We start from the raw sequence: 26460 nt of genomic DNA on the forward strand, positions 1-26460 counted from the left end.
ATAAGATAAAGAGAAGAATCAAAGATGACTCCAAGAATCAAAGATGACTCCAACTCCAGTGGAAAGAATGGAGTTGCCATGAACTGAAATAAAGGTCTGTAGGAGAACAAGATTTTTTCCTGCAGAGAATGGGGATGGTTAAGAACTCATTTTGGATATATTAAGTCTGATATTACCTACTGAGACATCTGGCTGGACATATTGAATAGGCAGGTAGGTATATGAATCTGGAATTCTGGGGAGAATTATGGATGAAAGATGAAAATAGGGAATTGTTAGCAGGTAGATGATATTTGATTGAAGTCATGACTACCAAGGAGCTATTTAGAATGTTTACATTTGGAAAACCATATGTATTTTCTATGCTCAGGTATGTTATTTCTTGGTTATAATACATGGTAAATTGTTGTAGTTTATTTTTTTTGTCTAGCAAAATATATTTACATGCCTGTAATCCCAGCACTTTGGGAGGCTGAGGCTGGTGGATCATGAGGTCAGGAGATCGAGACCATCCTGACTAATACCGTGAAACCTCATCTCTACTTAAAAATACAAAAAATTAGTCAGGCACGGTGGCGTGTTCCTGTAGTCCCAGCTACTGTGGAGGCTGAAGCAGGAGAATAGCTTGAACCGGGGAGGTGGAAGTTGCAGTGAACTGAGATTGCACCACTGCACTTCAGCCTGGGTGACAGAGCAAGACTCTGTCACCAAATAAACTTCTTTGGTCTTGAGTTTAATTTATATTGCTTTCTACTGTATTGAAGATTTGAATTTTTATGTAGTTAAATACACTTTTTAATGTAGTTAACTGCACTTTATTTTTTTGGCATTTTGCTTTGGCGTCATGTTTATAAAGATTTCCTTCACTACAAGCTTACAAAAATATTTATTTTTATTCTCTATATTTTTAAAGGTTTTCTATTTTCTATTTAAATTTTTAATTCAACTGAAATTTATTTGGAGCTACAGTATGAGGCTCATTTTATGTTTCTTTGGAACTATTTATGTGTTCTTTTTCACTAGCTTCCTTTGCATCATTTGAATTCTAGATATCTATTAGGTTTCTCTTGGTAGTATTAGGATAATGATGTTATACCTAAAATTTTTTGATCTCTAACAGTGCTGCTGATCTTACTTTTTTTTAAAAGGAACTTTGTGCTTTAATGTTTTCCCTGGATTGGATTAAAGCAAAAACAGAACTTGTAGGCCCTGCTCATCTGATTCATGAATTTGTGGAATACAGACATATACTAGATGAAAAGGTATATATTAATATGAAAAATTTGTGCTTAAAGGAATCTCATTTTTTTTTGACATTTAATTCTTGATTTAATGATGGGGATGAGCAGAATAGAAGGGTTGAAGAGCATAGAAGGGGTGAAGAGAGTTTCCCTACTTTGATCTTTGGTTATTCTAATTAATTTGCCTCCCACCCTACTGGGAAAGTAGGTAGGATTGAGGTTTAAAAGCTAGGAAAGTAAGATGTTCAGTGGTTTTTTTTAAAAAAGAATATATTAAGAAATGTGTTTGATAATGAGATTTTTACCCGATGTTTAAAAGTTAGAAGAAGATCACTATATATTTGTTACCTAATGGTTGGCTGTTCAGTTTTAGTTCATATAAAGAATATTTCATTTAAGCGTTTAAAGTGGCAAGATCACAGAAGCAGAAAAATGTCAGATCGTGGCTCTGATTGTGTTTCTAAGAGATTTCAGTTTATTTGTAGGATTGTGCGGTCAGTGAGAATTTTCAGGAGTTTTTATCTTTAAATGGACACCTTCTTGGACGACAGCCATTTCCTAATATTGTACAACTGGGTCTCTGTGAGCCAGAAACTTCAGAAGTTTATCAGCAAGCTAAGCTGCAGGCCAAGCAGGAGGTCGATAATGGAACGCTTTACCTGGAATGGATGTAAGTAGATTAGGAGAGAAACCAACGGGAGCCATGTGCTAATTATGTCATTATTTTTCGGGTGGTGAATACGTTCACTCCAGGAAGATTTAACTACTTTCAAAAGGGCTGGAACTTTTAATAAGCATTGTTACTTATTGAAAAGTTCTAGAGAAGTAAGCATAAGAGAAAAACGATTGTATTTTCAAAGAATCCATATAAATAGATGCCTATAAGGCATTTTGACAAGTAATCCTAAGTATCAGTACCAAGTGCTTGACTACAGTAATTTTAGTGGTGAGGAGCATGGACTTTGGAGGCACACACCTGGGTTTGAGCCTCAGTTCTAAAACCTAATAATTTTGTGACTTTGAACAAGTTACAGGTTATTCTCTCATATGTAAAATGGAGATAACAATCTTTTGAAATAAGTGCTATTTCTGTGAAGATTCATTCATTCATTCATTTAAAAAATAGAGACGGGGTTTCATCGTGTTAGCCAGGATGGTCTCGATCTCCTGACCTCGTGATCTGCCTGCCTCAGCTTCCCAAAGTGCTGGGATTACAGTTGTGAGCCACCGTGCCTGACCCATTTATTTATTTTTGAGACAGAGTCTCACTCTGTTGCCCAGGCTGGAGTGCATAAGTGTGATCTTGGCTCACTATAACCTCTGCCTCCTGGATTCAAGCAATTTTCCTGCCTCAGCCTCCCAAGTAACTGGGATTATAGGTGCCCAGCACCACACCTGTCTAGTTTTTTGTATTTTTAGTAGAGATGGGGTTTTTGTCATGTTGGCCGGGATGGTCTCAAACTCCTGACCTCAAGTGATCTGCATGATCTCCCAAAGTGCTGGGATGACAGGCGTGAGCAACCACGCCTGGACTTCTGTGAAGATTTAAATGAGATAATGGCCGTAAAGTAATTTGCACTTTGTACATATAGTCCCTATTAAGTGACCACTGAACCCTGGTTATTCTGTCTCTTAAGGGAGGCTCTTTTGCTCTTACCTTAATCTTGTCAGCTTATAAAAAGGAAAGGATAACTATTAATACCATCTTTTTATTGCCTGTTATATGCTACATAATCACGTTATTCTCTTTAATCTTAGAAACAACTTTATAAGGTAAATGGTACTTGCCCTATTTTACAAATGAGAAAATTGAGACACAGAGAGATTTGGACGTGGCTTAGTTCATGTGACTTGCTGAATGGGATTTTAACGTTGGGTCTTGTGGCCGGGCGTGGTGGCTCACGCCTGAATCCCAGCACTTTGGGAGGCCGAGGTGAGTTGATCACCTTAGGTCAGGAGTTCAAGACCAGCGTGGCCAACATGGTGAAACCTGATCTCTACTAAAAATACAAAAAATTAGCTGGACGTGGTGTATGCCTATAATCCTAGCTACTCCGGAGGGTAAGGCAGGGGAATTGTTTGAACCTGGGAGGCAGAGGCTGCACTGAGCTGAGATTGCACCACTGCACTCCAGCCTGGGCAACAGAGTGTGACTCCGTCTCAAAAAGAAAAAAAAAAACTCATCTTGGGTCTGTCTGGCTTTATTTTGCATACTCTTTCCATATGCCATGCTTCCTTTATAGCTTGAAATAATAAATATGAATGGTTCTCTTTTTGTATGTGTAATTTATATCTAAACTGAAGTCCAAGCTGGTTTCTGTGATCTTTATGGCATTAGGCCCTCTTTCCAAATAAGTCAGACTGCTGTAGGTGATGTTCTTGATTCAGTGTAGTTCAAGAAGCATTTGAGTTTCTCTAATGTGCTAAGCACTGGCATCTGAGTCTCTGTACTGTGTTAAGCACTGTTACTAGATGTGAAATCTTTCCCCAAGGAAAGGAGTTTAAGCAAATAATTACAATATAATGTGATGAGTTTAACGACAGAATTATGTATAAGTAGAGATAGAACGAGTAAGTAGTTGACTTGGAAAAAAGGGATTCAAGGGAAGGTTCCACAAAGGAGGTGGTATCTGAGAGAATTAAAAAGAACTTTGTTTAGTTAAGATATAAATTTAATTTTTGTTGGTTTTATTTATTTATTTATTTTTGAGACGGGCTCTCACTTTGTTACTGAGGCTGAGTGCGGTGGTATAATCACTGTTCCCTGTAGCCTTGACCTCTTGGGCTCAAGCATTCCTTCTGCTTCAACCTCTTGAATAGCTGAGGCTACAGGCGCACGCTACCATGCCTGGCTAATTTTTTTTTTTTTGGTAGAAATAAGGTCTCACTGTGTTGTCCAGGCTGATCTCAAATTCCTGGATGCAATTGATCCTCCTTTTGCCTCCCAAAGTGCTTGGATTACAGGAGTGAGCCACCATACCCAACCGGTTTTATTTTAAATAATATGTGTTCCTGATTAAGACAAAAAGCAATATTAATAGGATGTAAGACCAAAAGTCAAAGACTAGACATTTTTGTCCTACCTTCCCACTTTCCAGAGCTGACTGTTCCTTAACACTGTCTTGGTAAGTGAAGGTCTTTCTCTCTCCCTCTTTCTGTCTCTCTCTGAGAAGCAGCCCCCTAACTTACTGAAGCTAGATTAGATCTATCTGTATATAAGTGTACTGTATGACCCATATAAAGCATTTATCACACTTTATAGTGATTATCTGTTTACTTGGTTTTCTCTCAAAGCAGTCCATGTGTTCTGAAGTAGAGAATAGTTTGGAGGTTAAAATAACATGAGCTTGAATCCCAGCTCTGCTATTTATTAGTTGTGTATTATAAGCGGAAAGTTATTTAACTTCTTTTGCCTAATGGCAGTATTTTATAGCATTATTGTGAGGAATAAATGAGTGTATGTATGTATATAAACATATACATATATTACTTAGAATGTACCCAATTCATAGAAAGTGCTCAATAAATATTAGTTGTTATTAAGAATAGCATTTAGCATTTTTTCTGGTTCATATAGTTGGTAGTCAGTAGAAATTCGTGGAAGATTGAATGAATTCATGTTTTAGTTAGTGGCTGAAATTGAATCTTAATACTCAGTCTGATCAAAGGATATAGGCTTAGTTCTTGTTCTCTTATGAATTGTTGAGTTTTTACTTTTTCTTCTTTTTCTCCTGTTGCATCAACTGCATTTCTCCTTGTGATGTTCTCAGAATGGTTAGCTATTTATAGCTTATTTTTAAGCTGTGTTTGACCAGGCTGTATTCAAAGAATGCTTTATTTCAGTACTAGAAACTTTTTTGGTGTTTACTATAGAAAGGTTTAGGTTGTATAAGCCTAAATTTAAATTGAGTTTCTGTTTTCAGTGAAATTATTTGTTCACTTATTCATTTGTTCTTTATCTAGTACTTTTGGTCCATCTACTATATGTCTATTATTATGAAGGTCACTTTCTGAGCTTTGAGGAATTGAGTAGATACATCAAGCAGACATAAAGAACATTTTAAAATCTAATCCTCTTAACGTTGCTAGAACTTATCTGTTCTTCTAGTTGTCATCACTCTAGTTCTTATACAGTCGGCCCTTTGTATCCATGGGTTCTGCATCCATGGATTCAACCAACCATGGATTGAAAATATTGGAACAAAAAAGTATAGGGTTATGTTTGTATTGAACATGTACAGACTTTTTTCTTATTTCCTAAACACAATGGTATAACAACTGTTTACATAGCATTTACATTGTACTAGGTATTATGAGTAATCTAGAGATGATTTAAGGTATGCAGGAGGATGTAATGGGTTATATGCAAATCTTAACCATTTTATATAAGAGACTTGAGCATCCATGGATTTTGGTATCTGTATTGGGTCCTAGAACCAATCCCTCATCAATACTGAGGAAAAAATGTACTTGTTTGTTTTATCACTTATACTAAAGTATAATACTTTGTAGGCAGGATCTAAATCTGATTTACCTTTGTGTTCACTTTTATCACTTGATCTGTCTTGTGTGTGTAAGTTTTTTGAAGAATAATAGTGACACCTTTATGTGTTGGGCGCTGTTTAGAATAGATATCATTACTTCCATTTGACATATGAAGAAATAAAAACTTGTTAGGTTAAGTAATTTGCTCATTTACACACCTAATAAGTAGTAGAAATGAGGTTGCACTTTAGATTTGTCTGACTGCCAACCCCTGACTTTGAAAATAAGCACAATACTATTTGACATATTTGCTTGTACTCAAAGTGACTGGGGTGTAATGTATATGAAGTTCTGATACTGCATTAATTGTTTTTCCTGTTTTAAGTACATGTGACATTCCTTTACAGTTTATTGTTTATTTATTTATTTTGAGACAGAGTCTCAGTCAGTCATCCAGGCTGGAGTGCAGTGATATGATCTTGGCTCACTGCAACATCCACCTCCTGGGTTCAAGCAATTCTCATGTCTCAGCCTCCCAAGTAGCTAGGATTACAGGCATGTGCCACCATGCCTGCTAATTTTTGCATTTTTAGTAGAGATGGGGTTTCACTATGTTGGCCAGGCTCATCTCAAACTCCTGGCCTTAAGTGATCTGTCTGCCTTGTCCTCCCAAAGTCTTGGGATTACAATTGTGAACCACCATGGCTGGCCCCTTTGTACTTTAAATACTATGAGCAGTAGTATAGTATCTATATTAGTGGAATAGTTGGTATTGATTAGATTAAGATACAAAGAATATGACATTGCTTTATTTTTTTGGTATGTCTGAATAATTGCAGTTTGAGAAAAGCAGTGTTTGTTTTTTTTGTTGTTGTTTTTGTTTGTTTTTGAGATAGAATCTTGCTCTGTCCCCAAGGTTGTAGTATAGTGGCTTGAACTCGGCTCGCTGCAACATCCAACTCCCAGGTTCAAGTGATTCTCCTGCCTCAGCCTCCCGATTACAGGCATGTGCCACCACGCCCAGCTAATTTTTATTTTTAGTAGAGATGGCGTTTCACCATGTTGGCCAGGCTGGTCTTGAACTCCTGACTTCAGGTGATCCACCCTGAGTGCTGTGATTCCAGGTGTGAGCCACAGTGCCTAGCTGAGAAGAGCAGTTTTAAAGTCCATCATTATAATGATGGCTTAGTATCATACTTCAGTTAGAAAATGAGCATTTTGCTGTGATTTTTATCTTAAAAAAGAGATGGAGATTTTTTGAAGGTATCCTTACATAATGATTTATCTGCTCATGTATTATTATTAATGTATTAAAGGAAAATAGAAAGTGATATGTTGATTAACTAGAATTGAGTAATTTTATTAATTAGGTTTCTTCCAACTCAGTGACATTTGTGACATATGAGGTTGCTTGATAAAGGATAGCGTTTCTCTTACAAATGCTACTTTTGTTATTTTTTTCTTTAGGTGATCTATGCTGTCATTTGCATGTTAGTAATTTGATTTTAAGAATTTTGTATTTTGGGGAACATAACCATGTTTTAAGACTGTTTATTTTATTACTGAAGGAAAATAGTTACCTTTACCCTCATTTATTGAATTTCTCTTCATTTTTTCCTGTATTTAGAAACAAAAAAACCATCATGAATCTTTCCCGCTTAGTTGTCCGCCCCCACACAGATGCTGTTTACCATGCTTGCTTTTCTGAGGATGGTCAGAGAATAGCTTCTTGTGGAGCTGATAAAACCTTACAGGTAAAACATATCTCTTGAGAAAAATTGAAAGAGGCATGTATCCAGTTCTGTGTAGATTAGAATATGCTTATTAAATCCTAAAATTGAAGAAAATTGCAACTTAGAAATAACAGAGAAATCCAACTCTCTCAAACATTTTAGTAAAGGTTTCTCTATGATACAATTACGTGCTTTTCTAATTCTAAACTTACAGGTTGCAAGGAAGTGCCCTTTACTCTGCCAGTCAGTTCCCAGCCATCCATTGGTTAGCTAAGGGTAGTGAGGAAATAATTGTTAGAAGACATAGGACTTCATAGCACAGGTAATAGGGGCTGTGACTAAAAAACGGTGATCAAGAAAATACCTATTTTATGAAAGTCTTACATATAGGTTTCTTTCTTGTAAATAGGAACTGGACTAGACTAATTCCTAAATTGTTTTAAATAATTTAAGATTCTTTTTGTTTTCAGAAAACATGAATGAGTTTTCTTTACATTTGTGGTCTACCTTTTGATTTGAAGAGAACATGAAATCAGTTAAAACTTTTGTATTTAGAATACTTTTAGTCTTTGCAAGATCTCCCTATCTTATTTTTATATATACTTTATTACTAATTTTATTAATTTTGACTTTTGAGCTCCAGAAAGAATGCATATTAAATGAAACGTTTTTTATTTGATTGTTAAGAATTTGCCAAAATAGTCTCAGGAACTGAAGCTATGCTCTGATACTTCTTTTTGATGGCAGCGGTGGACTGGAGTGGCTGCTGCCATTGCTCTGGCTGCAGCAGAGACACTCAGCGGGGAACTGGGACGAGCAGGAGCCCCATCCCTTTTGAGTTGGGGCAGGAGCTCCTGGGTGCTGCTGCAGCCATCCAAGCCACAGCTGTGGACCTGGGAATCCTGTTTCACAGAACAGGTTGGAGCCCTGCTCTCCTAGGTGTAGCTGCAGCCGCCAAATCACAGCTGCAGGCCCGGGCCTCTGGCTCCACAGAGCAGGCAGGCACCCTTCCTCTGGCGCAGCCATAGCTGCCTGAGCTGTGGCTGCAGATCCAGGAATCCCAGCACTCTTGGGGGCCCTGGAAGGACCATCTGCCTTTGCAGGCTTAGAAGTGCCTGCTCCTGCTGCCTGACTTCTCCCTGCTGTTGGCACCCACTCTGATCTCAGAGCATAGTTGGGATTGAGCCTGGGTGCTGTTGTAGCCCAGCCAGATGTGCACATGCTTAGGGCAGTGCTGACATGCCAGCCCCCTGCTGCTTTGGCCCTCTCTGGACTTCGGGCACTGATGAGCATAGGAGGGAAGCTGAGGTGTTGCTGAGGGCAGCTTCGTGCTAGCCTGCAGGCGCCCCTTGGCATCTACCTCCTGGATGCCATGAATGGCAGCAGGAGGCAGACAGGTTCCTGGGTGGAAGGGGGTGGATCCCCAGGGAGAGCCCCACCTTCAGGCCAGAAAGTGTGAGCCTTACCTTCAGGCCAGAAAGGTACTACAAGTTTCCACTCCAGCCCACACTGAGCTGCCAGTGTGGACTGGAGTGGAAACTTGTAGTACCTTTTCTTGGCTTGCCCATGGCTGCCCATGGACCAGTTGGCATGCACTGTCTCCCCTCTGAAGCTCTTAAAAGCCCCGGGCTCAGCCAGAGCTGAGCAGACACTGGGATGACCAGTGGCATAGAGGAGCAACCTACTCTAGTGCCCCCTCTTTGCTGAGAGTGGTACAGATGATGGGAGGACCAACTGCAGAGGGAAGCTACCCTCTTTGCTGATACCTGAACATTTGTCAGGAGGACTTACCTAGCAGAGAGAAACTACCCTTTCTGCTAGGAGCTGAATACTTGTTGGGACACCCTGGCTGTGGAAAGGAGCTGCTTCCCTGCAGGTTTCCTGAACTGTGGAAAGGAGCTGCCCCCTGCAGCTTTATTGAGTTGTTCTATTGCTCAATAAAGCTTCTCTTTGTTGTGCTCACCCTTCACCTGTCTGCGTACCACATTCTTCCTGGTTGTGGGACAAGAACTTGGGAACCACTGAATGGTGAGACTGAAAGAGCTGTAACACAAACAGGGCTGAGACGTGCCCCTTGCTTGCCACACTGGGAGTGAAGAGAAATGATGGCGACTTGTGGCCCTTTGGGGAGCCCAGACTTGGGAGCTCCTCGGGCTAGGGCTGTGTCTCCCTCTTTGGGGCCCTGCAGTTCCTGGCATCTCCAAGCTTCCGGGTACCACTGTGTTCCCTGATGCCATCCATGTAAGCTGCTTGTGGTGTGCCTGGTCCAGCTGCAGCCTTACAGAGAGTGAGCACCAGTGCCGGCGCCTAGAGCTGGCTGCCTTGCTGCAGCAGTCACCACGTCTGAGTGTGTGCAGTGGCTGGACCCTACGCTTACTCACACACCCCTCGCCATTCCACACCTGACAAGCCCTTGGCAGGCTTGGGAACCAGGCTGGTAGCGTGTGCTGAATGCAGCCTGTCAGGCCAAGTGGGTGAAACAAGACCAGCGGGCCCAAGCAAAACGTGGGCAAAGGCGCCACTGGCCATAGAGGTTTCCAGCCAGAACTCCCCAAAGATCCCATAACATTTTCATTGATATTTACAAACATTTAACAGTGGATAGTTCTCTGTTTACATTAAGGCATACACATTCTGACAGAAATTCTGATTTTGGGAGTAACTTTGCCAAGGTTTATTTATGTTTTGCAAAATAATGATTAAACTCTCTTAAAGATTTTTATTGAATGATGACCTATAGTTAAGTGGTTTATTATAAAAAGATTTTATTGTTACTTGGGCAGGTGTTCAAAGCTGAAACAGGAGAGAAACTTCTAGAAATCAAGGCTCATGAAGATGAAGTGCTTTGTTGTGCATTCTCTACAGATGACAGATTTATAGCAACCTGCTCAGTGGATAAAAAAGTGAAGGTAGGAAAATATTTTCCTCTTGAGTTATAATCATAACAGAATTCATTTTATTTTTCCATAATCATGGGGAACAAAGTAAGTAGGGTTAAAGGACTCTTTCCTGTTGTTCTACTAACTTGATCCATTGTAAATTAACACTATCTGAAAATTCTTTATTTTTTTTTAAAGGGATAGGGTTTTGCTCTTTTGCCCATGCTGGAAGACAGTGGCATGATCATAGCTCACTGTAAGCTCCAATTCCTGGGCTCAAGTGATCTCCTGCCACAGCCTTTGGAAGTGTTGGGATTATATGTGAACCACTGTGCCTGGCCTGAAAATTCTTTATTTTTAAACACCAGCAAAAATGCCCAGGTTGATCAACTTGAGGATTAAACAGGCAGTGGGGAAAAGCAATGACAAATTAGTGGGTTTGTCTGCCATTAATAGATGAGTCCATGGGTTAAATATCCATTGAAATCTTTGAGTATGTTGTGGTATTGCGATTAGGAGTGTTGCTGCACAAACTTAGGGATTCCTGTTGTAAGATACAATTTTAAAATGCAAAAATTTACCTTTATCAACTGGGTTATGTATTCAGTACAAAACCAGATGGATGAACAAACTAATAATTATGTTATTGGTCTAAAATATAAATAGAAAAAAATAATCAGAGTAATTTTTACTATTTATTTTGAGGCAGAGTCTGGCTCTGACACCCTGACTAGAGTGTAGTGGCGCAGGCTTGGCTCACTGCCATCTCTGCCTTCAGGATTCAGTTGATCCTCATGCCTCAGCCTCTCAAATAGCTGAGATCACAGGTTTACAACACCATGCCTGGCTAATTTTTGTAGTTTCAGTAGAGACAGAGTTTTGCCATATTAGCCAGGCTGGTATCGAACTTCTGGCCTCAACTGATCTGCCTGCCTTGAACTCCCAAAATGCTGGGATGACAGGCATTAGCCACCGTGTCCCCCACCCCCAGAGAATAATTTTTATCTTTGTTAATTGTTCTCTTGTTTCTAAATTTGGCTTTTAGCAGTAGCATTTATACTAATACAGAATTTAAGAGAAACTGAAGGCTTGTAGGGGAGGGGTGGGTTATCATTGATATATGGAAGAGAGACCTTACTTTAAGCCTCTTTCAGAGGGGTTAAATCTGGAGTACTGGATCTGGCTAGAAATTTGTCTTGGATGTTTTCCCGAAGTTTTCTTGAAGAGGGCTATGGAATGTCCAGACTAAATTTGAGACCTTGGAAAATTCTACCTCTTGTTAGACTGGACTTGTGGCTTTCTAACCAACAGTTAATTCACTCTGTAGCCTCTACTCTGACTCAAGTCAGACTTGGAGGTGGCCACTGAGGGCAGTTCCAAAGTCAGAGCTACGTGGAGTAAAAGGAAATAATAATGAGATTCTATTTTCTAAGCCAGAGGCAGAAATACCCATTAAGGAACTTTAAAATAAGATAAACTCTCTGGACCTCTGGGGAGTCTAATCAGTGTTTTGATGAGGTACAAAGGAAATGCCAAAGGACATTAGTACTTCTAAGAAATCAAAATCCTAGTGAAGGTTCATTAGATAATTTATCTCTTTTGTTTGTTGTTATATGGCATAGACTGCTTAGTTGTCTTACATAGTAACTAGAATAATGATTACTTTTTACTGAAAAACTAAATACTCTAAGAGGCTTTATACTACACACTTTTTTTTTTTTTAATACTACACACTTTCTTATATTACATTATCAATTTCCTGCTATAGCTTGCAAGGTAAGTGTTGATCCCATTTACAGAAGAGGACATAGATTCAGAGATGAAGTCTCTTATGCAAGCTTACATTAACCGAGAATAGTAATGGGGTTGAAAGCTAGGTTTCTCTCAGACTATAAAGCCTTTATTTTTTTTCACTAAGCAGTCTGCCTTTACTTATTTATATGGTACCTTGAAGTATATAGAACACTTGTCATGTTTATCATATCATTTGATACTTTAAATTGTGTAGGAGAGGTATAAATATCCCCATTTTACAGAAGAGGAAACTGAGATGCAGGTAAGTTAGGGATTTGTGACACAAGTAATAAGTGGTAGAGCCAGCTCTTGGGTTCAACCCTTCTGATCAGAAGTCTATTATGCTGACCTTTTTAAAGCACTTCTCTGCCTGTTGTCATTCATATAAACATGTGAAATCTGGCCCTTAAGAAAATGTCATGTGCTCATGATACTCCAGTTATGCTATAGGTACATATATGTATGTTTGCAAATAATTTTTTAAACATTTGAGGCAAAATATTGTCATATTTTAGGAAGCGGGGAGATTTCATTAGCATCTTGTCCAACTAGGAAAATCTGCTATGACAGGATAAGATAGCATTTGAATGTTCATTTGCTTTGCCCCTCTGTTCTCCCTTTGAAAATAGTGGATATTTGTAATTTTTTTCTCTATTCTCTTTAGATTTGGAATTCTATGACCGGGGAACTAGTACATAACTATGATGAGCACTCAGAGCAAGTCAATTGCTGCCATTTCACCAACAGTAGTCATCATTTTCTCTTAGCCACTGGGTCAAGTGACTGCGTCCTGAAAGTAAGTGTGGATATTGAGAATTATGTAGATAAATTTGATAGGTACATCAGAGTATCTCCTTTGATTTTCTTACATATCTTACTATTAGGGCGTTTTGGTGGCAGTGATAGAAACTACAGTAATATATTAGCTAAAGCAACAAAAAAACTTAAAAATATTTCATTGGTTCCTGTAACTGAAAAGTCTAGAGGGAGCATGGCTTCAGGTATGGCTGACTCCAAATGGTTAAACTGTGTTCTCAGGCTCTACCTGCCTTTCCATCTCCAGACTCTTGCCTTCTTCTATGTTGGTTCAGGCATGCTCCTTTTGTAGCAGGAAATGTGGCTACCTTGCAGCTCAGAATCACAGAATAAGAGAAGTGTGCTCTTTCCTAGAACCTGTAGATGTAATTTTAGAGAAGACTTCGTTTGGCTCAGTTTTGCTTGGATGCTCATAGCTAGGGTAACCCCAGTGGACAGTAGGATGGAATCCTTGGATTGTCCAAGGGTCACAAGTTTAGTTATATGGAAGTGGGACAAATAAGTGAGGTCAGCTCTATTTGAATCATAAGTGGAGCTTAATTCAAAACAGAGGTTCTGTTATAGAGAGGAGGGAGAAAACATGCTGGTAGGAAAAATAACACAAATGAAAACCAAAATATTCCACATATGCTTGATAATATTTGATTGTATCTTTTTTTCCTCTTAAGTGGATGAAGATAGCTAGATTACCCTTTCTGGGTTCCCAGAAAAGATCTGCTAACTTCTTTTGAATTGTTTTTTGGTTTGATTTCAAACCTTATAGACTCTATGTTTTGACTTTAAATAAATTATTACAAAAATTTTCTTTAGAAAGTACTGAAACAGTTACTGAAAATTGCCTTCTCTGTCTCCCCGTTCGGGAAGCTAAACTTTTATTTATTTTTCTTAAGAAGAAAAATTAAACAGAACCTCAGTGTGTATAAGAGTTAAAGCTTGTTGCTATGGCTGAATGGAACCTACATTTCTCCTTTCTCTCTCTTCCTCCTTCTTTACCTCTCCTCCCTCTCTCTCCCTCTCTATCCATTTCCCTTTCTCTTGAACTTTCTTTCTCTCCTCCTCCCTCTCTTCTCCTCCTCCTCCTCCCTTCTTTCCTCCCTCCTCCTCTCTTCCCCTCCTCTCTCAATCTCTCTCATTCCCTTTCATCTCTAACCTCTCCCTACCACATAGTGCTCTTTAGGCATATTTGTGTTTATAGAATCCCAAGGACCCTGCAGAGCATAATTTGAAAATACTGGATTGGACCAAAAATACAGAGTAACAGTAAAACTTGGCCCTATTTGAATAAATGTGTCACTAAAAAAAAAAGCAAGACTATTGTACTATTTATGACTAATTTTTGATGTTGCTTTTGGCATTTTGTGGATTGAAGAAGTCTGTATTTCCTCCTTTTAAATAGAGGAAAAAAACCTCTGCCATGTGGGAGGGGGTTATTGGTTAGTAAACTGTTTTAATTAACTACAAGGTTTACTTTAAGATGTGCCATATTACCTTTATTACCATAAGGATTATTAAGATGCGTTTCTTGTGATTCTTGAGCAGAGAGAAGCCAGTGAAAATATGTAATTCTGGAGCTGCCTTCATGTAATTTGCCTTATCTGAGGAATTAAGTTTATCTAGGACTGGGATAAAGGAGCTGAGAATAGAAGCGCTCATGAGGAATAGGATGTATCTCACTTACTGATCATTTCCAAATAATTTTTATTAAAATTAACAGTTGGGAATAATTGATTTCATCTTCTAGGTTTAATCTTATTAGCATACATCACCAGAGATGACTATAATCCCTTTTATTTGCATTTTTTATATGTTCCAAACCTACCCAAAGGGAGAAAACAATATAAAACCCTGTGGTATCCATCTTTTAGATCCAACAATTATCAATATTTTGTCAATCTTATTTTATAAACTCTCCCCCTTTTTTGAATAGAGTCTCCCTCTATCATCCAGACTGGAGTGCAGTGGAGCAATCTTGGCTCATTGCAATCTCTGCCTCCTGGGTTCAAGCAATTCTCATGCCTCAGCCTACCAAGTAGCTGGGATTACAGGTGTGCATCACCACTCCCAGCTAATTTTTTGTATTTTTAACAGAGATTGGGTTTCACCGTGTTGGTCTTAAACTCCTGACCTCAGGTGATCCGCCCACCTCAACCTCCCAAAGTACTGGGATTATAGGAGTGAGCCACCATGCCCAGCCTGAATAGAGGATTTTACAGCAAATCCGAAATATGTCATTTCACCCAAAATACTTAAGCATGCATCTCAGAGATCTTAAATATGAATATTATGTTTATTATCATACCATACTATTATCACACCTAATATAATAAAATACAGTTTTGTAGTATACCTGGTCCATGTTCACTTATTCCGTTAATATAATAAAATACAGTTTTGTAGTATACCTGGTCCATGTTCACTTATTCCGTAGTCTCAAAACATGCATTTCTGTCATGTTTATTGGAATCAGTATCCAAGCAAACTTCATGTAGCATTTGTTCTGCCTCTTAGGTTTCTTTTATTCTATTAAGTTCCCTTTTTCTTTTCTGCCTGCTTTCTTTTACCATTGATTTATTAGAGCAATTTAGTCATTTGTCTAAATGTGCCACATTTTGGATTTAGTTGATTGCTTCCTGGAGGTGGTACTTCACTTGCTCCGCCATTTTTAGGGTTTGATAACCTAACATTTAAAAAACATGGGGGTAATTTATATTATATATTACTTGTTGTGGCTTATTGTAACTGAGTAAAATAATGATTCTAAACCACTTCATTAAAATAAGTAGTAATTGTTTAGTTAGTTATTTAGTACTCCGCCTAAAGACCTAGCTGAGCCTTTGAGGCTCTTAGTAGATTTACATGCTGATTTAAAGGCCCCTCCATTGCTTGTTAATCACAAATTCATCTTTGTGTGTGACACTTTTGTGTTTGATAGTTTGTGTTACTGTGAATTAAACATCATTCTGTAATCGAAAAGCTTACATGAGAGAAAAGGAAGAACTTCATATGATTTTTGATGTTTCCCCACTCAATACTAGTTGTTTATCTTTTTTCTTTCACAAATAGCTCTGGGATTTGAATCAAAAACAATGTCGAAATACCCTGTTTGGCCATATAAATTCAGTCAGTCACTGCAGATTTTCACCAGATGATAAGCTTTTGGCTAGTTGCTCAGCCGATGGAACCTTAAAGGTATGTTTTTGTACACTATTAAAATAGGTTGTATTTTATGGAAAGTCTTATGATTTGGTTATAGAAATAGGTTTCTGCTTTTTCACATTTCTAGAAGAGCTTGCTTTTTTCAACTTCCAGGAACATATGTAATGTAACTGTAATTGCTTATCATAATGATTGTTTATGAATGGTGTGCAACCTAATGCTTAAAGTTCTGTAGAATTCTTATTCTTGTAATTTGAATTCTTAAATTTTAAGCATACATTTTGTTTTAAGCATATATTCATTAAATATTTTGAGATCTGCTTTAGTTTATTTTGTGCTTCTATAATTTATTTTTGCTTCTATAAACTGTGGGTAATTTATAAAGAATGGAGATTTATTTCTTACAGTTCTGGAGGAGAGGGTACCGGCAGAGAGAAAGGGAGAAAGTGAGGGAGGGGGCTGAACTTACCCGTTTATCAGGAACCTAGATAATAGCATTAATCCATTCATGAGGGTAGAGCCCTCATGACCTAATCACTTTTGAAGGTCCCATCTCTCAACAGCATTGGGAATTAAGTTTCTTACACATGAACTTTGGGAGACACATTTAAACCATAGCAAAATCTATGGGTCAGATTTGTAAAGGATCTGGTGTTTTTTTTTTTTTGAGACAGAGTTTTACTCTGTTGCCCAGGCTGAAGTGCAGTGGCACTCTCTCGGCTCACTGCAACCTCTGCCTCCTGGGTTCAGGCGATTCTTGTGCCTCAGCCTCCTGAGTAGCTGGGAGTACAGGTGCCTGCCACCAAGCCCGGCTAATTTTTGTATTTTTACTAGAGACAAGGTTTCACTACGTTAGCCAGGCTGTGACCTGTTTTTACTTATAATTTATTCATTCTGCCTTTTATGTTACTGCTTTCTTGTTTTTGAGAAGCCACAAGGGAGGAAAAAGGCAAGAGTTAGGGAAAAGAGCTTATTCAGCCTTCTGAAATTTATAGCCCTAATAAAATGAAATAATTCTTCCTCAAATTCCCACCTTCTCTAAAAAGATTCCTGATTACACTTTATTATTCCTGACTCTACTGTCTCTCCTGTTTATTGACTGTTCTTTCTTTCTTTGGTCTTAAGATCAACCCATCTTTGATGTTGTCTCTTGGTCTACATTTTTCTCTCTTGTTCTGTAGTAGTTGCTTTGGTTCAGGCTGTTGTCTGCTCATGCCTGATAGCAACATCCTAAGATAAGAGATCTAAGTTAAGAGATACTGGAATAACCTTCTACCACTCTTTTCTTTTTTCTGGAGACAGGGTCTCACTCTTTCACCCAGGCTGGAGTGCAGTGGTGCAGTCACGGCTCACTGCAGCATTCACTTCCTGGTCTCAAGCAATCCTCCTATGTCAGCCTCTTAAGTAACTGGAACCACAGGCATGTGTCATCACATCTGGCTAAAAATTTTTTTTTTTTTTTTTTTTTTTGATACATGGTCTCGCTATGTTGCCCATGCTTTTGTCCAACTCCTGGGCTCAAGCAGTCCCAAAGTGTTGGGATTATAGGCATGAGCCACCAAGCCTAGCCTACCACTATTCTACCCTCCCTCCCCTCTCCTCCTCTACCCTCTACTTTCCTCCTTTCCCTTCCCTTCTCCCCTCCCCTCCCTTCTACCTTCCCCTTCCCTCCCTGCCCCTCCTCCCTCTCCCCTTTCCCCTTCCCCCTCCTTTCTTTTCCCTCCCCCCCCTTCTTTCCTTCCTTTTTTTTTTTTGAAACAGGGTCTTACTCTATTGCCTAGGCTGGAGTGCAGTGGCATGATCATGGCCCACCACAGTCTTTACCCCACAGGCTTAGATGATCCTCCCACCTCAGCCTCCTGAGTAGCTGGGACTGCAAATACCTGCTACCATGCCCAGCTAATTTTTTGTATTTTTAGTAGAGATGGGGTTTTGCCCATGTTTCTCAGGCTGGTCTCAAACTTCTGGGCTACAGCAGTCTGCCCACCTTGGACTCCCAAAGTGCTGAGATTATAGGAGTCAGCCACTGCATCCAGCCCTGCCACTATTTTCAACATAAATTATGCTGTAGTGTAAATTGTAGTTGATGCAGACTCATTGGGATCACTTCTAAGGTTCTTCATCTTCCATCATTCTGCCACCTCTATTCCTGTCAAGTTTATTTCTTCTAACCCCTAGACCTTAATTGTCTGTTCTGGGCAAGGTAACTTTTGGTGTTTTATTTTACCTATTGTCCCTGTATGTGTTTGTTGGGATGTTTCCTATGTGTGCCCCTGTAGCTTTTCTTGGGATGTTTTTTTGCCTTCAATTCACTTGCCAAATTTTTTAATGTGCCTCAAAACTTTAACTTTATGCAAAGCCTTTTGTGGGAGGGTGTGTGGAGAGTGTGTGTTTGTGTGTGAGAGAGAGAGAGAGAGACAGGGTCTTACTTTGTTATCCAGGCTGGATTGCAGTGGTCTGGGCTAACTAAAGTGATCCTCCTGCCTCACCCTCCTGAGTAGCTGGGACTACAGGCATGTGCTACCACACCTGGCTAATTTTGTTTAATTTTTGTGGAGATGGGGCCTCCCTATGTTACTCAGGTTGGTTTCAAACTCCTAAGCTCAAGCGATCCTCCCACCCTGGTCTCCCAAAGTGCTGGGATCACAGACATGAGCCACCACACCTGGCCTGCAAAGCATTCTTCAGAAAGTGTTCTCTTATAGCATCCATCTCTCTGGTTCTGAGTACATTTATCTATCTATAGGTTGAAACTGCTTGGTTTGTCTTCTTATTTCTACTTATAAATGTGTTGTACTGTTCAGTCATTTTCATGTGTCTTCTATTTCTTTGATAAGGTTGAATATAGGTTTATGATCTGCAGGGAACTTGTCATCTTTTTGTTGTATTATATCTTTCTGTGTAACTCATAGTACAGAATTGTACTCATGTATTCAGTAAATTTTCTTGACATACACCTTTTCTAGGAAAATACTTAAACACTCCTGGGCACTATCTTGCTTGTTAGATTCTCTAGAGAAGGAGATTTAGTAACGCTAGTAGATAACTCCTAAGAAAGGTAAACTCTCTTAATTTTGACACTCTGGTTGAATCTTTGATATTGCTTTGCTGATAGAAGATCATTGTTTTTGTGTAATTACTCCAGGGTATCTAGGAACTCTTTCTGGGTGAAATTCTACTGGGTAGAGTTTAGCTAGCTGTTAGTGGGTCCTGGGAGCATTCTTAGGTAGAATATTCAGGTAAATGGATTTTGGCTTCTATGCTGTATCTGTCTGCTTCTTCCTTTAAGATGATCTGTGTCATGGGAGGTTTTTCAGAATGCCCGTGGATGGGTTTAGGCAGCCCTCTTTTCATTTTGTCAGCCTATTATTTTTTGTTTTTTACCCAGTGAAAGACTTAGAAGGCATTTTCTGTTTTAAGTTTTTCTTGTATCTTATCCTCTTTGCTAATTCCAAGTTCTGGGAAGACTACATTATCCCTAGCATTTTTGCCATTATTATTAGGTTGCCAAATGTTCAAGAAAGTTGTAAAACCAGGCCATTTATGTGTTCTACAAATATAAGTTGTACAGCCCAGCTCGGCCTTATTTGCTGCTGAGTATACAGTCTGTTCATCCCTTTTTTGCTTTTTCATTGTACTGCCTATTTTAGTCCTTTTCTGCTGTTCATAAGCCCCTAACCCTTTTATTCTATGGCAATAATTTTACCTTATACGCATTCAAAGGATTAAAACCGTCCACCAAGAGTCCCCCATTGTATGCCCCCTCAAAAATCGCCATAAAAAGCCTCTGCTCCCTCTGTTTTTTCTCATAACAGTGTCCAAAAAATCTTGTACCTGTACCTTGTGTGTCTTCCTTTCCTTCTTTCCCTGGCACCTTGCTTCATTAGTTGTTTCCTCTCTATGTTCCTTCTTTAGATTTTTCTTCTTTTTTTGGATTATTTCCCATAGTCTACAAATGTTCTTCGGCCTTTCCAAGCTTTATAAAACCAAAAACTGAAAAGCCTTTGATTCTTCCTTGATTGTATTGTTCTTGAAAATTGTCATTCTGTTTTTCTTTTTCCCTTCATGACTGGGCTTGTCATCTCTACTTGCCTCTGTTTCCCGACTATCCACTTACTGCGTAACCCTTTTTTATTCTAGTTTCTTCTTTCCTGTATTTCCTTGAAGAATGTAAAAATCCAGTTTTATTTTCAGTTTCAATTTTGTTTTGTTGTCTAAGGCCCTCTGGATTAGTGTGAAATCTGATATTTTTCTTTATCTAATTCTTACTATTTTTGTTGTATTACTGTTTGTTAGACCCCCAATGACCACCTGGTTTTCTTTTTTTTTTTAAACTCTTCTCATTTGACATCAATGTTTTATTCTTTCTCCTCTTAGCTCTCTGATCCCTTCGTTAACTCTTTACCCTGACCATTAAAATATAGCTGTTCCTGCAGCATCTAACCTTGGCTACCACCTCTATCACCGCTCTTCCATCCCAGTTCATTCAGTCTCATGGCTTCAGCTCTCATCTTTTCAGATATGTCATCTGCAGCTCTCATTTATGTGCTTGTGCCCTTCATTCCTGTCTGCTAGTTGTTGTCACTTAAGTAACATACCATGCCTCAGAGTTACTGTGCTCCAAACTGAGTTAAACATGACCTACTTTTTATGTTTCATCATTTAAAAAAAATTTTCAACTTCCATTTAGATTTGTGGGTACATGTGCAGTTTTGTTACATGAGTATATTGCTTGATGCTATTGCTGAGGTTTGGATACAACTGGTCCTTTCATCCACGTAGCATACTACCCAATAGGTGCCTCATTTTCCCTCTCCCCAACTCTAGTAGTCCCTGGCATTTATTGTTCTTATTTTTATGTCCTTGTGCACCCAATGTTTAGCTCTTCCTTATAAGCAAGAACATGTGGTACTTGGTTTTCTATTCCTGCATTAATTTGCTTTGGATAATGGCCTCCAACTGCATCCATGTTGCTACAAAGAACATGATTTTATTCATTTTTTATGGCTGTGTTGTATCCCATGGTGTATATGTACCATATTTTTTTTATTTAACCCTCTGTTGATGGGCACCTAGGTTGATTCCATGTCTTTGCTATTGTGAATAATGTTGTAGTGAATATACAAGTGTATGTGTCTTTTTGGTAGAATGATTTATTTTCCTTTGGGTGTATACCCAGTAATGGGATTGCTGGGTTGAATGGCAGTTCTATTTTAAGTTCTTTGAAAAATCTCCAAACTGCTTTACACAGTCACTGAACACACTTACATTCCTACCAGCAGTATATAAGTGTTCTCTTTTCTCTGCAACCTCCCTGGCATCATTTATTTTTTGACTAAAAAAACACTCTATATCTATATCTATATCTATATCTATCACACATATATATGTATGATATATATAAATATATAAACATATACAAATATACATAAATATATAAGTATATATACATGTATACGGTCATATATATATTTTGTTTATTTGTTTATTTTATGGAGATGGGTTGTGCCCTGTTGCCCAGGCTGTTCTCAAACTGTGGGCTTAAGTGATCCTCCCACCTGAGGCTTCCAGAATACTGGGACTACAGACATGAGCCTCCATACTTAGCCATTTTTTGACTTTTTAATAATAACCATTCTGACTGGAGTGAGATGGTGATATCTCACTCTGGTTTTGATTTGCATTTTGCTGATGATTAGTGATGTGGAACATTTTTTCATGTGCTTGTTGGCTGCTTGTAAAGAAGTGTCTGTTCATGTCCATTGATCACTTTTAAGTCGTGTTGTTTTTGTTTGTTGAATTGTTTAAGTTCCTTACAGATTTTGGGTCAGATGCATAGTTTGTGAATATTTTCTCCCATTCTATAAGGTGTCTGTTTACTCTGTTGGTAATTTTTTTTCTGTCCAGAAGCTCTTTCATTTAATTAGGCCCCACTTGTCAATTTTTGATTCTGTTGCATTTGCTTTTGAAGACTTAGGCATGAATTCTTTGCCAAGGTTCATATTCAGAATGATGTTTGCTAGGTTTAGCTTGAGGTCTTACATCTAAATCTCTAATCCCTCTTGGGTTAATTTTTGTATATGGTGAAATATAAGGGTGCAGTTTCATTCTTTTGTGAATGGTCAGCCAGTTATCCCAGCACCATTTATTGAAGAGGGAGTCTTTCCCTGATTGCTTATTTTTATTGACTCAGTTGAAGATCAGATAGTTGTGAGTGTGCAGCTTTATTTTTGGATTCTCTATCCTGCTCCATTGGTCTATGTGTCTGTTTTTCTACCAGTACCATGCAGTTTTGGTTGTTGTATTCTCATAGTATGGTTTCAAGTACGGTAATGTGATGCCTCTGGCTTCATTCTTTTTGCTTAGGATTGCTTTGGTTATTTGGATGCTTTTTTTTTTTTTTAATTCTAAATGAATTTTAGAATTTTTTTTTCTAGATCCGTGATAAATAACATTGGTAGTTTGATACAGTGTTGGACCTGTAGACTGTTTTGGGTAGTATGGCCATGTTAATGATATTGATTCTTCCAGTGCATGAGCATGAATGTTTTTCCATTTATTTGTGTCATGTATGGTTTCTTTCAGCGGTATTTTGTAGTTCTCCTTGTAGAGATCTTTCACTTCCTTGGTTAGATGTATTCCTGGGTATTTTATTTTTTATGGGTGGCTGTTGTAAATGTGATTGTGTTCTTGATTTGGCTCTCAGCTTGAATTTTATGGATGTACGGAAATGCTACTGTTTTTTTTTTCTTAAACATAAAGAAGGTCTTTGTTGTCCATGCTGGTCTCAAGCTTCTGGCCTCAAGTGATCCTTTGGCTTTTGCCTCCCAAAGTTCTGGGCTTACAGATATGAACCACTGTGCCTGGCCAACTGTTTGTTGTACATTGATTTTGATTGGAACAGTGTTCAGGGTTTACATCATTGTAACTAATCACAATTAGTTGTAACTAAACACTTTCTGTTTTTCCTGGGGGTAATAAGTTTGTTTTTTCATTTGCTTAAGTTTTTTTTTTGAGATGGAGTTTCGCTCTTGTTACCCAAACTGGAGTGCAATGGCGTGATCTTGGCTCACCGCAACCTCCGCCTCCTGGGTTCAGGCAATTCTCCTGCCTCAGCCTCCTGAGTAGCTGGGATTACAGGCACATGCCACCATGCCCAGCTAATTTTTTGTATTTTTAGTAGAAACGGGGTTTCACCATGTTGACCAGGATGGTCTCGATCTCTTGACCTGGTGATCCACCCGCCTCGGCCTCCCAAAGTGCTGGGATTACAGGTGTGAGCCACCGTTCCCGGCCTGCTTAAGTTTTTTAATGTGCTTATCTTCAAACTCTTTCTTGTTAACTTGCTCCTTAAATGATTCAAACTTACCAGGTATTTTATAAGGCTTTTCTTGGAAATGACATTTTTGGAGGGTTCTATCTTGCTCCATTCTGATCAGTTATGGTAATACTATTCCCAGAGTCCAGCTGCCATCCTGGGATCTTCCTGCCATCAACCTAGGGATTCTTTTTGCTGGAGTGCAGTGGCACGATCTTGGCTCACTACAACCTCTGCCTTTTGGCCTCAAGCAGTTCTCCTGCCTCAGCCTCCTGAGTAACTGGGATTACAGGTGCCCACCACCACACCTGGCTAATTTTTGAATAGAGACAGGGTTTCACAGTATTGACTAGGCTATTCTTTAGCTCTGGACCTCAGGTGATCTGCTTGCCTTGGCCTCCCAAACTGCTGGGATTACAGGCATGAGCCACCACACTCACTCCTCCCCTCCTTTTTTTCTGAGACAGGATCTTACTCTGTCACACAGGCTGGAGTGCCGGAGTGCAGTGGTGTAATTGCAGCTCACTGTAGCCTCAACCTCCTTGGTTCAAGTGATCCTCCCATCTTAGCCTCCTCAGTAGCTGGGACTACAGGTGTGTACCACCATGCCTGGCTAGAAAAAATTTTAATCTCCTATTTGTAGGATATGACTGGCCAGTTCTGAGGTGATATCTAGACAGAGATCTCAACATTGAGAAAATAGACTTTCTCTTAACTTCCTTGTTTTCAGGTGACCCTTCTGTCAACTGTGTTGGTATAGAATAGCCTTGTATTCTGCCAGAGTAGGGATATAGATTCCCTGGATTGCAGAGTAGAAGGAGGAGATTTCAATGGACTTTTTAAGATTCCTCTTGGCTTAGCTTCACCTTTATCAGAAGGTGCTGGGTGCCAGCACTTTCTGAGTCTTTTTGGAGTTCTGTGGAGTAATTGGGCTGCTTGGTTTTCCCCACTGCTGGTCAGAATTTAATTTCTAGGAGTCTGCCTATTACTTGCCTTTCTGCTGTCTAGACTTTGACAATTTTGTTGCTGCTGTCTCTTGCTCCATTTTCTTTCACCTTGTGAATTATGACGAGAGAGACAAATTCCCATTTCTATTGTTTACCTGAGTTTTTGGAGAGTTTGGAAATTGTCTTTGTTCTCTGTTTGCTGTAACACAATAACTGAGACTGGGTAATTTATAAAGAAAAGTGGTTTACTTGGCTCATGATTCAAAATTCCACAGTTGCACAGTTGCACCTGATGAGGGCCTTAGGCTGCTTCCACACATGGTGGAAAGGGGAAGGGAAGTGGGCATGTGCAAAGAGATTATATGGCAAGAGAAGATTGAAGATAGTGAAATCTAGGAAGCCAGACTGTTTTCCACAACCCACACTCTTGAGAATCCATTCCCAGAGAACTCACCCCAGTGGGAAGGCATTAGAAGACATTCATCTATTTATGAGGGATCTACCCCCATGACCCAGACACCTCCCACCAAGCCCCACTTCTCAACACTGCCATAATGGGGATCAAATTTCAACATGACTTTGGGTGGGGATAAATAAACCATCTCTAAACTATAGCAGAGCTGTATGTGTTCTCTGCGTCTTTAACACCTGAACCCTGAACCCTATTTCTTTCAGCAACACTACTGTCTCTACTTGCCTGTGCTTGAAACTTGGGAGTAATCTCTCTTTTTGTTTCTTTGTTTTTAGAGATGGGGTTTTGCCATGTTGTCCAGGCTAGTCTCGAACTCCTGGGCTCAAGTGATTCTCTCACCTCAGCCTCCCAAGGTGCTTACAGGCGTGAGCCACTGTATCCATCTGGGAGTAATCAGTCTTTTTACTTAAAATGTATTTATTGAATATGTACTGTGTGCCAGATACTATACTAGGAATTTGGATTTTAAACACTAAAAAAGAAAAAAGTATACTTTCTGGCCTGACTGTTCAGAATCAAGTAGAGAAGAACGTAAGTGAATAGATGAACCATGAAAATGCTAAGTATGAAGATGGTGCTCTGAGAGCAGTTAAGGACTCTGCTGGGGAAGGGTTCACACACCTGATCCTACAACCAGATTGAGCTTGTCCTTCTTTTTCATTGTGTTTGTTTTCTATTTTTTTACTTTATGCTGATCCCTTGAAATAGGCTTTAGGCCCTGGAGTGTTCCCCTGTCTTTTTGATGTTGAAATTCTGTCTTAAGTTGGAATAAGGTAGGCTAATCTCAGGGAGTAGAGTGAGGTGGCTACCTCCTGTACAAAGTGTTCCCTCAAGCCCTCAGCTTGAATACAGCCTTCCTACTGTGCTGTACCTTTTCCTCTCAAATGACACCAGATATATTTTGTGTTTGAGTCATTTATGTGCTTGTCTTACTTCCCTTAATGTCCTGTAAATTCCTTGAGGGTAGTCTCTGTATCTGATTCATTTATATAGTCTCAAAGTGACTAGCATAGTGTTTAATAAATATGTTAAAGATGATAAACTTTTGCTGTGTCACTTCAAGTCAAACTAAGACTTCTTCAAACCAAGCCACTTTTTAAAAAGTCTTCATTTGACAGGGACAGGATTTTGATTTCTCTATTCATGTGTGAGTATCAAAATGTGGTTGTGGGGCACAGAGCACTCGCAGCAGGGGACAGACACCACTGCATTCTTGGTGAGAACTGCCCATGTTTGTGGTGGCTTTCCCACAGTGCCATTAAGTCAGTATCATAGGCTCGTTTCACACTGATACAATGACAGGTAATAAGTAGAGGTCCTGCAAAGTGATGTTAGATAACAACATTTCAGGGTCATGGTCTCCTAAAAGCTTTTACCTTTTGAGAGGATGAAAACTGTGAAATTATGTTCTGCCGCAAATGGCTCTAAAACTTTTTAAGTGTTTTATAGGGTATCATGTTGATAAGCATGTGCTTTTCTGGCTCGCTTGAAAAGCCTGCTTATCAACATGATACCCTATAAAACAGTACCTGCTGTCAATGAACTATTTTAAAATGTGAGTTCTATTTAAAAATTGCCATTTAAAGCATGCAAAGACATGGAGTGCACAGGGACCCTGG

The 26460-nt window shown here is 39.1% G+C and overlaps 1 protein-coding gene across 6 annotated transcripts in view; it reads left to right on the plus strand.

Moving 5' to 3' along the window:
• The window catches only part of APAF1 (apoptotic peptidase activating factor 1), a 98496-nt gene that overhangs the window by 24544 nt on the left and 47492 nt on the right, over positions 1–26460 (plus strand). For 3 of the 6 annotated variants that reach the window (XM_035258502.3, XM_035258504.3, XM_035258505.3), the window contains 6 exons: positions 1149–1262; positions 1727–1911; positions 7354–7480; positions 10243–10368; positions 12797–12928; positions 16012–16137. In XM_035258502.3, the coding sequence (XP_035114393.1) occupies positions 1149–1262; positions 1727–1911; positions 7354–7480; positions 10243–10368; positions 12797–12928; positions 16012–16137 (810 nt within the window). Of the gene's footprint in view, positions 1–5; positions 214–1148; positions 1263–1726; positions 1912–7353; positions 7481–10242; positions 10369–12796; positions 12929–16011; positions 16138–26460 lie in introns of those variants that run through there. The other 3 variants (XR_013522040.1, XR_013522042.1, XR_013522041.1) reach the window with 1 other exon arrangement.

Source organism: Callithrix jacchus, chromosome 9, assembly GCF_049354715.1.
Source record: "Callithrix jacchus isolate 240 chromosome 9, calJac240_pri, whole genome shotgun sequence".
Classification (NCBI taxonomy): domain Eukaryota; kingdom Metazoa; phylum Chordata; class Mammalia; order Primates; family Cebidae; genus Callithrix; species Callithrix jacchus.